General features: G+C 44.9%; 1 protein-coding gene across 5 annotated transcripts in view; it reads left to right on the forward strand.

Moving 5' to 3' along the window:
- Positions 1-14111, forward strand: part of LOC110521072 (1-phosphatidylinositol 4,5-bisphosphate phosphodiesterase beta-1) — a 235687-nt gene that overhangs the window by 141823 nt on the left and 79753 nt on the right. For all 5 annotated transcript variants that reach the window (XM_036976055.1, XM_036976056.1, XM_036976057.1 and 2 more), the window contains exons 6-7: positions 6330-6383; positions 13358-13433. In XM_036976055.1, coding sequence (XP_036831950.1) covers positions 6330-6383; positions 13358-13433 — 130 coding nt within the window. The remainder of the gene's footprint in view (positions 1-6329; positions 6384-13357; positions 13434-14111) is intronic.

Genomic DNA, 14111 nt, shown 5'->3' on the forward strand with positions numbered 1-14111 from the left:
CCATCAGTCAGCATGGAGCAGCCAGAACCGCCAGACAGCATGAAGCAGCCAGAGCTGCAAGTCAGCATGGAGCAGCCAGAGCCGCCAGTCTTCCAGGATCCACCAGTCAGCCAGGATCTTCCAGATCCGCCATTCAGCCAGGATCCGCTATTCAGCCAGGATCCGCCAGTCAGCCAGGATCTGCCAGAACTGCCAGTCAGCCAGGATCTGCCAGAGCCGCCAGTCAGCCAGGATCTGCCAGAACCACCAGTCAGCCTGGATCTGCCAGTTCCATTAACCTGCCTGAGCAATCATCTCGGTACTGAGCTTCCCCTCAGTACTGTGCTTCCCCTCAGTCCCGAGCTACCCCTCAGTCCCGAGCTACCCCTTAGTCCCGAGCTACCCCTCAGTCCCGAGCTACCCCTCAGTCCCAAGCTACCCCTCAGCCTACAGACAGAAACTAAAACAAGAGGCTCCCACGCTGAGGTCTGTCCAACGCTGGTCCGACCAAGCTGACTCCACACTCCAAGACTGCTTCCATCACGTGGACTGGGACATGTTTCGTATTGCGTCAGACAACAACATTGACGAATACGCTGATTCGGTGTGCGAGTTCATTAGAACGTGCGTTGAAGATGTCGTTCCCATAGCAACGATTAAAACATTCCCTAACCAGAAACCGTGGATTGATGGCAGCATTCGCGTGAAACTGAAAGCGCGAACCACTGCTTTTAATCAGGGCAAGGTGTCTGGTAACATGACCGAATACAAACAGTGCAGCTATTCCCTCCGCAAGGCTATCAAACAAGCTAAGCGTCAGTACAGAGACAAAGTAGAATCTCAATTCAACGGCTCAGACACAAGAGGCATGTGGCAGGGTCTACAGTCAATCACGGACTACAGGAAGAAATCCAGCCCAGTCACGGACCAGCATGTCCTGCTCCCAGGCAGACTAAATAACTTTTTTGCCCGCTTTGAGGACAATACAGTGCCACTGACACGGCCTGCAACGAAAACATGCGGTCTCTCCTTCACTGCAGCCGAGGTGAGTAAGACATTTAAACGTGTTAACCCTCGCAAGGCTGCAGGCCCAGACGGCATCCCCAGCCGCGCCCTCAGAGCATGCGCAGACCAGCTGGCCGGTGTGTTTACGGACATATTCAATCAATCCCTATACCAGTCTGCTGTTCCCACATGCTTCAAGAGGGCCACCATTGTTCCTGTTCCCAAGAAAGCTAAGGTAACTGAGCTAAACGACTACCGCCCCGTAGCACTCACTTCCGTCATCATGAAGTGCTTTGAGAGACTAGTCAAGGACCATATCACCTCCACCCTACCTGACACCCTAGACCCACTCCAATTTGCTTACCGCCCAAATAGGTCCACAGACGATGCAATCTCAACCACACTGCACACTGCCCTAACCCATCTGGACAAGAGGAATACCTATGTGAGAATGCTGTTCATCGACTACAGCTCGGCATTCAACACCATAGTACCCGCCAAGCTCGTCATCAAGCTCGAGACCCTGGGTCTCGACCCTGCCCTGTGCAACTGGGTACTGGACTTACTGACGGGCCGCCCCCAGGTGGTGAGGGTAGGCAACAACATCTCCTCCCCGCTGATCCTCAACACTGGGGCCCCACAAGGGTGCGTTCTGAGCCCTCTCCTGTACTCCCTGTTCACCCACGACTGCGTGGCCACGCACGCCTCCAACTCAATCATCAAGTTTGCGGACGACACAACAGTGGTAGAGCTTGATTACCAACAACGACGAGACGGCCTACAGGAAGGCGGTGAGGGCCCTCGGAGTGTGGTGTCAGGAAAATAACCTCACACTCAACGTCAACAAAACTAAGGAGATGATTGTGGACTTCAGGAAACAACAGAGGGAACACCCCCCTATCCACATCGATGGAACAGTAGTGGAGAGGGTAGAAAGTTTTAAGTTCCTCGGCATACACATCACAGACAAACTGAATTGGTCCACTCACACAGACAGCATTGTGAAGAAGGCGCAGCAGCGCCTCTTCAACCTCAGTCGGCTGAAGAAATTTGGCTTGCCACCAAAAGCACTCACAAACTTCTACAGATGCACAATCGAGAGCATCCTGGTGGGCTGTATCACCGCCTGGTACGGCAACTGCTCCGCCCTCAACCGTAAGGCTCTCCAGAGGGTAGTGAGGTCTGCACAACGCATCACCGGGGGCAAACTACCTGCCCTCCAGGACACCTACACCACCCAATGTCACAGGAAGGCCATAAAGATCATCAAGGACATCAACACCCGAGCCACTGCCTGTTCACCCCGCAATCATCCAGAAGGCGAGGTCAGTACAGGTGCATCAAAGCTGGGAAATGATGTAAATATATCACTAGCCACTTTAAACAATGCTACCTTATATAATGTTACTTACCCTACATTATTCATCTCATATGCATACATATATACTGTACTCTATATCATCGACTGTATCCTTATGTAATACATGTATCACTAGCCACTTTAACTATGCCACTTTGTTTACATACTCATCTCATATGTATATACTGTACTCGATACCATCTACTGTATCTTGCCTATGCTGCTCTGTACCATCACTCATTCATATATCCTTATGTACATATTCTTTATCCCCTTACACTGTGTACAAGACAGTAGTTTTGGAATTGTTAGTTAGATTACTTGTTATTACTGCATTGTCGGAACTAGAAGCACAAGCATTTCGCTACACTCGCATTAACATCTGCTAACCATGTGTATGTGACAAATAAAATTTTATTTGATTTGAGTCCCGAGCTACCTCAGTCCCGAGCTGCCCCTCAGTCCCGAGCTGCCCCTCAGTCCAGTGGGGTCCTTGGTGAGGTCCAGTGGGGTCCTCCAGTGGGGTCCTTTCCTCTTCAGAGGAAGAGGAGAAAGAAAACCCTAACATTTATGTACGATGTCACCTCCTCTTGTCACTTCCTCCTCATTTTCTATGGCTTCAAAGAACAGGGAGGAATAGTTTTATTACTAATATCAGTCTGATGTTCTGCAGTGTTTCAACGCTCATTTAGTTTGAACAATAGAAGAAGCCCAGCAGATGCATTTGAGTGTGTATATGACATCTGTGGTGCTACAATTAATGAAGTTTTGGATTTTGGATTCTTGACCTGGTAAAACACTTTAGTATTGGACATATTGTCACAATGTACTGTACACAGTGGCCACACTTGTTATTGCCATTGGGCAGGCCTGGGAGCCAAGTGTCACACTTCTTGCGTGGCTGCATGATGTGCGTAACGGAATCGTCTAGGTTGTGTAAACAGGGGTAGGGCTACATACATCGGACACCTCGCAAATTCTGGTGTGCTTTTCATTTTCCTCTGTCTCTAAAAGTGTAGCGAGATGTCCATTTGTAAAAGATAAAGAGGTAGTTGTTAGACCACGTTAACCATTAGTGGCCTGACTTTGGACCTCCTCTGTCACTGGAGCCACTGAGAGAGAGGTGGGTGCTATGATGACCATTAATTATTAGTGAGGGCCACTTAGGGGCCAGGACATAATGCCTGCTTCTGTTACACCCTGCCTAGTGTAGAGAGAGAGAGAGAAAGATCGAGAGAGAGAGAGAGAGAGAGAGAGGGAGGGAGGGAGAGCGAGCGAGAGAGGGAGAGCGAGAGAGAGGGAGGGAGAGAGAGCGGGAGAGCGAGAGAGGGAGAGAGAGCGAGAGAGGGAGAGAGAGAGGGAGAGTGAGAGAGAGGGAGAACGAGAGAGAGGAAGTAGGAGGGAGAGCGAGAGAGAGGAAGTAGGAGGGAGAGCGAGAGAGAGGGAGAGAGCGCACGAGCGAGAGTGTGCTATATACGGCACACAGAGATCTGTGACTGGCTACACTGCCAACACATCGCTTCCTCTGACTAGTGGAGTGCAGCGCAGTAAAATGTAAACACACGGACCTATCGAAACACTCATTGTGTTCCACACATACACACACCACACAGACACCACACACACACTCTTTCTATGACGTAGTGTACATGGATATTTCTATAAACCAGGGTACCAGGGAGGACGACCTACAATGGGCAGCTTGTTACAGCTGTTGATAAATCATTGACAATAATCTGCCAGTATTCTCCATGTCATTACAATAAGATATACGGGAGATCACAGCAATATTCAATCAAATTCACAAGTTGATTTATAACCTGTGTTTTCTCATGGTTGGTGTTTTGACAGATTTGTCCAATTATATTGTGTGACATAAAACATAACTTTTCTGTCCTTGCAATTATGGCAGTGTAAATTGTTGTTATATCATATATTAAGTATTAATGAGTTTAACTAGACATTGAACTTGAATCTTGTAAGAATCTTGGGTCTAGATGTCGAACAGTTTTTTGTATGAAGATCTCAGAAATGCATTGTAACTATGTAACATTGTGTCTCCTTACAGTATGTTATGGGGTGAAACAGTTTTCATGGGCAGACAACAATACAAGGGGCTTGAATTACCCAACTTGAAACAATTACAAATGGCTTGAATTACCCAACTTGAACTTGAATTTGGAGCTCAGAAATTCAAGTACTGGAATAGACTTACCTTGAAAATCAGACATTTCCCCTTCTAATTATTCTAATTATTGTATCCAATTTATAATTCTCCTGCTTCGTTATAATTATCCTTGATTTCATTTTTGATCCGTTTTTGTGAGAGATGTGGCCACTTTCATTTTCTTCCCACCACTTCAATTGAAGGGTGATGTGCTAATCTGTTGGCGTTATTATGAAGACAACAATATCTAATGCTGGCTTGGCTTTCCACACAAAGGAAACGTCTTTTTTGGTCGCTTTCCCATGATACAAACAGAGAAGCTGTTCATGGCTTTATTATGTGTTTCTGCGTCAGCCACACTGGCTGCAGAAAAGCCAGGAATGCATCACATGCAGGTCCACATTATTCTCACATATTTTATAATGTACATTATCATTTGAATATCAATGGATTGGTAAAGCCTAAAAAAATACATTATTCTTAAATCTGCATGCTTTTTGGACACTTTCTGCATGCTTTTTGGACACTTTTTGCATGCTTTTTGGACACTTTTTGCATGCTTTTTGGACACTTTCTGCATGCTTTTTGGACACTTTTTGCATGCTTTTTGGACACTTTCTGCATGCTTTTTGGACACTTTTTGCATGCTTTTTGGACACTTTTTGCATGCTTTTTGGACACTTTTTGCATGCTTTCTGGACACTTTTTGCATGCTTTTTGGACACTTTTTGCATGCTTTTTGGACACTTTTTGCATGCTTTTTGGGCACTTTTTGCATGCTTTTTGGACACTTTTTGCATGCTTTCTGGACACTTTTTGCATGCTTTCTGGACACTTTTTGCATGCTTTTTGGACACTTTTTGCATGCTTTTTGGACACTTTTTGCATGCTTTTTGGGCACTTTTTGCATGCTTTTTGGACACTTTTTGCATGCTTTTTGGACACTTTTTGCATGCTTTTTGGACACTTTTTTGGACACTTTCTGCATGCTTTTTGGACACTTTCTGCATGCTTTTTGGACACTTTTTGCATGCTTTTTGGACACTTTTTGCATGCTTTTTGGACACTTTTTGCATGCTTTCTGGACACTTTTTGCATGCTTTCTGGACACTTTTTGCATGCTTTTTGGACACTTTTTGCATGCTTTTTGGACACTTTTTGCATGCTTTTTGGACACTTTTTGCATTTTTGGACACTTTTTGCATGCTTTTTGGACACTTTTTGCATGCTTTTTGGACACTTTCTGCATGCTTTTTGGACACTTTCTGCATGCTTTTTGGACACTTTTTGCATGCTTTTTGGACACTTTTTGCATGCTTTCTGGACACTTTTTGCATGCTTTTTGGACACTTTTTGCATGCTTTTTGGACACTTTTTGCATGCTTTTTGGGCACTTTTTGCATGCTTTTTGGACACTTTTTGCATGCTTTTTGGACACTTTTTGCATGCTTTTTGGGGAGATTGGTTGTATATTAGGCCCTATATGTATAATTATATACATTATACATTTGCAGAACTCTGAGGTCCTTAAAATGTCAAATTAAGTGCCTGAGAAAGTCCCTAATAGTCCTTGAATTTGAATTGTCGATGTCTGTATGAACCCTGCCTAAAGGATGTATAGTCCTAGTCCTATCTTGTTGTATAGGAGGAGTTATGGGTCAATATGTATATATTCCTCTAAATTCACATGTGGAACTGGTAAAAATCATCTTTATTTTTCTTTCAAACCATTTTGAAATGTTGATCCCAATGCCACATGTTGGCCCCATTATTTCTAGAAAGGCCCATATCTAATCTGTCATGTCCTCTATCCTACAGATACACACGACTGAAGCTACAGCTCAACTCTGAGGGATGCATCCCTGTCAAGAAGTACGTCTCTCTCTCTTTTTTTCTCTCTCTTTCTCTCTCTTGCTCTCTCTTTCATTCTCAATTCAATTCAAGAGGCTTTAATGGTAGTAAATATCACACTCAGTAAATATTACACTCAAGTTACAAAATAATAAAGACATTTCAAATCCTTCTCTCACTCTCTCTCTCTGAAGATATGAGGAGACAGATCAACCCTATCTCCTTCTCTCTTTCTCATTTCTCCTCTAACCCTCTCTTCCTCTATATCTTGGTCCCTTGACCCCACTCTCCACTTTCTGTCTCTCTGTCTACCTACAGTATCATCTCCTCTATCCATCTCTACTCCTTTGGAGGGCGCATCTGTCTGTGTCTGTCTGTCCTTGCTGTGTTTTAGTGGACATGGGTGCAGTGCTCCCTCCATCTCTCTCCTTTCCCTCTTCTATCGCTCCCTCCATTTCTAGTCCTCCTCTCTGTCTATCTGCTCAGTCTGAGTGGAGACAGTAGACAGCAGGAAACTCTGAGCACCATCACCCCAGACTAGAAGTGTAGTGGAAAGCAGTGGAAAGCCCCTGTGATAACCTCACTCAGAACTATACTGGCAAACACTGAGTGTCAACAGAGAGCTGGAGAGAGGGGGGGTAGAGAGACGTACTGTAGAGAAAGAGAGACAGGGGTAGAGAGAGAGAGAAGCAGAGATAGTGAGAGAGTAACAGAGAGAGAGTGAGAGAGTAACAGAGAGAGAGGGAGAGAGCGAGAGAGAGAGAGTAACAGAGAGAGTGAGAGAGAGAGTAACAGAGAGAGAGAGTAACAGAGGGAGAGAGAGAGTAACAGATAGCGAGAGAGAGTAACAGAGAGAGAGTAACAGAGAGAGTAACAGAGAGAGAGAGAGCACATAACAGAGAGAGAGTAACAGAGAGAGAGAGAGTAACAGAGTAACAGAGAGAGAGCAACAGAGAGAGAGAGCAACAGAGAGAGAGTAACAGAGAGAGAAACAGAGAGAGTAACAGAGAGAAAGTAACAGAGAGGGAGTAACAGAGAGAGTAACGGAGAGAGAGTAACAGCGAGAGAATATCAGAGAGAGTAACAGAGAGAGGGAGTAATAGAGAGAGTAACAGAGAGAGTAACAGAGAGAGAGAGAGTAACAGAGAGAGTAACGGAGAAAGAGTAACAGCGAGAGAGTAACAGAGAGAGAGAGTAACAGAGAGAGAGTAACAGAGAGAGTAACAGAGAGAGAGAGAGTAACAGAGATAGTAACAGAGAGAGAGAGCGCGTAACAGAGAGAGAGAGAGAGTAACAGAGAGAGAGAGCGCGTAACAGAGAGAGAGAGTAACAGAGAGAGAGTAACAGAGAGAGAGAGAGAGTAACAGAGAGAGTAACAGAGAGAGAGAGAGTAACAGAGAGAGAGAGTAACAGAGAGAGAGTAACAGAGAGAGAGTGAGAGAGAGCGCGTAACAGAGAGAGAGTAACAGAGAGAGCGAGAGTAACAGAGAGAGAGTAACAGAGAGAGAGTAACAGAGAGAGAGAGAGAGAGAGCATAACAGAGAGAGTAACAGAGAGAGAGTAACAAAGAGAGAGAGTAACAGAGAGAGAGAGAGTAACAGAGAGAGAGAGCGCGTAACAGAGAGAGAGAGTAACAGAGAGAGTAATAGAGAGAGAAACAGAGAGAGAGTAACAGAGAGAGAGCGCGTAACAGAGAGAGTAACAGAGAGAGCGAGAGTAACAGAGAGAGAGTGAGAGAGAGTAACAGAGAGAGAGTAACAGAGAGAAAGTAACAGAGAGAGAGAGAGAGCGCATAACAGAGAGAGAGAGTAACAGAGAGAGAGCGCGTAACAGAGAGAGAGAGAGTAACAGAGAGAGAGTAACAGAGAGAGTAACAGAGAGAGAGAGAGTAACAGAGAGAGAGAGAGTAACAGAGAGAGAGAGAGAGAGCGCGTAACAGAGAGAGAGAGTAACACAGAGAGAGAGAGAGAGCGCGTAACAGAGAGAGAGAGAGTAAAAGAGAGAGAGTTACAGAGGGAGAGAGCGAGAGAGAGAGTAACAGAGAGAGAGAGAGCGAGTAACAGAGAGAGAGAGAGAGAGAGCAATGTATGCAATAAAAATGAAATTATTCAAAATCAACATCCCAGTTAGAATTTGGACTAAAATATTTGACAGTGTAATCCTACCAATAGCACTTTATGGAAGTGAGGTTTGGGGGCCACTCAATAAACTGGATTTTAAAATGTGGGACAAACATCCAATTGAAGCCCTACATGCAGAATTATGTCGGAAAATTCTACAAGTCCAGAGAAATACACCAACTAATGCATGTAGGGCAGAATTGGGCCGTTTTCCAGTAATAATGAAAATACAGAAAAGATCATAAAAATTTTGGCTACATCTAAATTCAAGTCCAAATTCGAGTCTGCAATTTAAAGCACTTCAAGCCCAAGAGCTGAGCCCAGAAACGAGCCCTCTCAGTCAGCTGGTGTTGGACCTCACCAACCAAGCTGACACCAGCACTGCTTCAAAAGAAAGAATTCCAATAAGCAAAATTATGAACCAATCAAAGGAATTATATTTACAATACTGGAAAAACGAAACAAAGTCCCAAAGCCGACTAAATTGCTATCTGACCCTAAACAGAGAATATGAATTGGCTGATTATCTCTACTCTGTCAGAGATACGAAGCAGAGACAGATCCTTACCAAGTACAGGCTGAGTGACCACCGATTGGCAATAGAAACCGGCAGACATAAAAAGACATGGCTACCCAAAGAGGAGCGTGTATGTGGTCACTGCATGACAGGGGAGGTAGAGACAGAGATGCACTTTCTCCTTTACTGTGATAAATATTCCTCACAAAGAGATTCATTATTCACAGAAATGACTACATATATTCCACATTTTTACAAATTGAACCCAGAGGAAAAACTAAGAATACTCATGGGCGAAGGAGCAATGGCTCCTCTTGCAGCCAAATATGTATTTTCCTGCCATAGCCTGAGGGACACTGAATAATAACATCTGCATAGTAAACAGTAACTTACTTATTATTACTATTATTGTTATTACTATAATTATTCATGTTTTTCATTCCAAATATGGGTGGTAACGGTAGTGATAACAGTTTAGTGATGGTAGTAGTAGTCGTAGAAATGATGATTGTAGTTGTAGTACTGATATAAAGGAGAAGATGACCGTTATTTAGTTATAAGTTAGTTATAGTTTCATTTTCCATAATTTGATTTTATATTTATTACATTTCTACTATTGACTGTTACCATTTTATTGTTATTATTTTTGTATTTAATTTTGTATTATTATTTACTACCATTTTATATTATTATTTGCTATCATTTACAATTTTGTTACAATGTATATTGTATACATTGTTGCTTTGGCAATATTGACACAATGTTTTTCATGCCAATAAAGCAGCTTGAATTTGAATTTGAATTTGAGAGAGAGCGCGTAACAGAGAGAGAGAGTAACAGAGAGAGAGAGAGAGTAACAGAGAGAGAGAGCGAGTAACAGAGAGAGAGAGTAACAGAGAGAGAGAGAGTAACAGAGAGAGAGAGCGCGTAACAGAGAGAGCGAGAGTAACAGAGAGAGAGTAACAGAGAGAGAGTAACAGAGAGAGAGTAACAGAGAGAGAGAGAGAGCGCGTAACAGAGAGAGAGTAACAGAGAGAGAGTAACAGAGAGAGAGAGAGAGAGTGCGTAACAGAGAGAGAGAGAGTAACAGAGAGAGAGAGAGTAACAGAGAGATTAAAGAGAGGAGAATAGCAGAGAGACATCTTGCAGCTAATACGTTTAGGGTTTTAGCTTCATGGTTAAGCACAGTGCAGGCTTATATCAGCTTGATCATCACTGCCACATCTCTCCACAAGATTACAGAGAAGGAAAGTCAAACATTAACATTTAATGGCTCTACTTTTTACTCTATTTACTGCAAGAAGGAATTCTAACTAGGAAGTAGAACACAAAAAATGATTTAACATATTTCTCTGGGTATATTAGATAATGCATATATTATATATTAGATAATGAATATATTATATATTAGATAATGAATGGATGCCTTTATCTGCTGGGTTATGGATGGTTCTGTGGTGTTTGAGGTGTTATATGGATGGTTCTGTGGTGTGTGAGGCGTTATATGGATGGTTCTGTGGTGTGTGAGGCGTTATATGGATGGTTCTGTCGTGTGTGAGGCGTTATATGGATGGTTCTGTGGTGTGTGAGGCGTTATGTGGATGGTTCTGTGGTGTGTGAGGCGTTATGTGGATGGTTCTGTGGTGTGTGAGGTGTTATGTGGATGGTTCTGTGGTGTGTGAGGCGTTATGTGGATGGTTCTGTGGTGTGTGAGGCGTTATATGGATGGTTCTGTGGTGTGTGAGGCGTTATATGATGGTTCTGTGGTGTGTGAGGCGTTATATGGATGGTTCTGTGGTGTGTGAGGCGTTATGTGGATGGTTCTGTGGTGTGTGAGGCGTTATATGGATGGTTCTGTCGTGTGTGAGGCGTTATATGGATGGTTCTGTGGTGTGTGAGGCGTTATGTGGATGGTTCTGTGGTGTGTGAGGCGTTATATGATGGTTCTGTGGTGTGTGAGGTGTTATATGGATGGTTCTGTGGTGTGTGAGGCGTTATGTGGATGGTTCTGTGGTGTGTGAGGCGTTATATGGATGGTTCTGTGGTGTGTGAGGCGTTATGTGGATGGTTCTGTGGTGTGTGAGGCGTTATATGATGGTTCTGTGGTGTGTGAGGCGTTATATGGATGGTTCTGTGGTGTGTGAGGCGTTATGTGGATGGTTCTGTGGTGTGTGAGGCGTTATATGGATGGTTCTGTGGTGTGTGAGGCGTTATGTGGATGGTTCTGTGGTGTGTGAGACGTTATGTGGATGGTTCTGTGGTGTGTGAGGCGTTATGTGGATGGTTCTGTGGTGTGTGAGGCGTTATATGGATGGTTCTGTGGTGTGTGAGGTGTTATATGGATGGTTCTGTGGTGTGTGAGGCGTTATATGGATGGTTCTGTGGTGTGTGAGGCGTTATATGGATGGTTCTGTGGTGTGTGAGGCGTTATGTGGATGGTTCTGTGGTGTGTGAGGCGTTATGTGGATGGTTCTGTGGTGTGTGAGGCGTTATGTGGATGGTTCTGTGGTGTGTGAGGCGTTATGTGGATGGTTCTGTGGTGTGTGAGGCGTTATGTGGATGGTTCTGTGGTGTGTGAGACGTTATGTGGATGGTTCTGTGGTGTGTGAGGCGTTATGTGGATGGTTCTGTGGTGTGTGAGGCGTTATGTGGATGGTTCTGTGGTGTGTGAGGCGTTATATGATGGTTCTGTGGTGTGTGAGGCGTTATGTGGATGGTTCTGTGGTGTGTGAGGCGTTATGTGGATGGTTCTGTGGTGTGTGAGGCGTTATGTGGATGGTTCTGTGGTGTGTGAGGCGTTATGTGGATGGTTCTGTGGTGTGTGAGGCGTTATGTGGATGGTTCTGTGGTGTGTGAGGCGTTATGTGGATGGTTCTGTGGTGTGTGAGGCGTTATATGGATGGTTCTGTGGTGTGTGAGGCGTTATGTGGATGGTTCTGTGGTGTGTGAGACGTTATGTGGATGGTTCTGTGGTGTGTGAGGCGTTATGTGGATGGTTATGTGGTGTGTGAGGCGTTATATGGATGGTTCTGTGGTGTGTGAGGCGTTATATGGATGGTTCTGTGGTGTGTGAGGCGTTATATGGATGGTTCTGTGGTGTGTGAGGCGTTATATGGATGGTTCTGTGGTGTGTGAGGCGTTATGTGGATGGTTCTGTGGTGTGTGAGACGTTATGTGGATGGTTCTGTGGTGTGTGAGGCGTTATGTGGATGGTTCTGTGGTGTGTGAGGCGTTATGTGGATGGTTCTGTGGTGTGTGAGGCGTTATGTGGATGGTTCTGTGGTGTGTGAGGCGTTATGTGGATGGTTCTGTGGTGTGTGAGACGTTATGTGGATGGTTCTGTGGTGTGTGAGGCGTTATGTGGATGGTTCTGTGGTGTGTGAGGCGTTATGTGGATGGTTCTGTGGTGTGTGAGGCGTTATATGATGGTTCTGTGGTGTGTGAGGCGTTATGTGGATGGTTCTGTGGTGTGTGAGGCGTTATGTGGATGGTTCTGTGGTGTGTGAGGCGTTATGTGGATGGTTCTGTGGTGTGTGAGGCGTTATGTGGATGGTTCTGTGGTGTGTGAGGCGTTATGTGGATGGTTCTGTGGTGTGTGAGGCGTTATGTGGATGGTTTTGTGGTGTGTGAGGCGTTATGTGGATGGTTCTGTGGTGTGTGAGGCGTTATGTGGATGGTTCTGTGGTGTGTGAGGCGTTATGTGGATGGTTCTGTGGTGTGTGAGGCGTTATGTGGATGGTTCTGTGGCGTGTGAGGCGTTATGTGGATGGTTCTGTGGTGTGTGAGGCGTTATGTGGATGGTTCTGTGGTGTGTGAGACGTTATATGGATGGTTCTGTGGTGTGTGAGGCGTTATGTGGATGGTTCTGTGGTGTGTGAGACGTTATGTGGATGGTTCTGTGGTGTGTGTGAAGGTAACTATGATGTTGTGTTAATGCTTCTCTGGTGTGTGATGTGTGAAGCTGCCTGTATGAATGGATTGGTAGTACCTGTGATACTGTATAGCAGGGTTTCCTACCTGGCGGCCAGCGGGACAGGTTTCATTTGGCCCCCCAAGTTTACAAATATTTTTTTACCTTTTAATGTTATACACGTCATTATTGGACGTGAACAACTGTAAAAACACCAGAAAATCAGCTCCAAGTGATTTACATTTTGGGAATCTGTTCCCAAGTATTCTCACACATAGTAGAGAGGCACATGTGATTTATCCAATTTAAGAACAAATGACTTGTAACTAAGTTCTGGCCCGCGGCTGAATCTAGTAGATGATCCCTGCTGTATATTTTGTTTGATGCTCTATTAATGTTCCTGAGGTGTGTTTGTGTGATTGTGATGATGTAACTGTTGTTTCGTCAGTATCTTCAGGATGTTCTCAGCAGACAGGAAACGAGTAGAGACAGCTCTGGAGAACTGCAACCTCCCTTCTGGGCGGGTAAGAAGCGCTTATTCCCTTTCTCTATCAATCTCTTCCTCTGCCTATCTATCCCTGCTTCCAGGTCTGTTCATCTCCATTCATTATCTGTATGCTATCTTTTCAATATTCTATCAACTATCAACCCATCTCTCTCTCTCTTTCTGCTTCTCTCTCTCTCACTCTCTCTGCCTCTCTACCTCTCTGTCTCTCTCCCTACCCCTCTGCCTCTCTACCTCTCTCCCTACCTCTCTCTGCCCCTCTACCTCTCTGCCTCTCTCCCTACCTCTCTCTGCCTCTCTCCCTACCTCTCTCTGCCTCTCTCTCTCCCTCTCTCTGCCTTTCTCTCTCCCTCTATCTGCCTCTCTCTCTCTCTCTCTCTCTCTCTCTCTCGCTCTCTCTCTCTCGCTCTCTCTCTCTCTCTCTCTCTCTCTCTCTGCCTCTCTCTCTCTCTGCCTCTCGCTCTCTCTCTCTGCCTCTCTCTTGCTCGCTCTCTCTCTGCCTCCCTCTCCCTCTCTCCCCTCTCTCTCTCTCTCTCTCCATCTCTCTCTTGTTCAGATCTGATCATAATTGCTATTTAAGGAATGTAATTGGTGTGGATTCATCCTTTATAGTCATTCACATGATTTCCGATCATAAGAGCAATTTTTTGCCTCAGTTATTGACACAGATGAGCCTCGGTGGAGGGAGGGAGGGAGG

The sequence above is a fragment of the Oncorhynchus mykiss genome, chromosome 4 (genome assembly GCF_013265735.2).
Source record: "Oncorhynchus mykiss isolate Arlee chromosome 4, USDA_OmykA_1.1, whole genome shotgun sequence".
Lineage (NCBI taxonomy): Eukaryota > Metazoa > Chordata > Actinopteri > Salmoniformes > Salmonidae > Oncorhynchus > Oncorhynchus mykiss.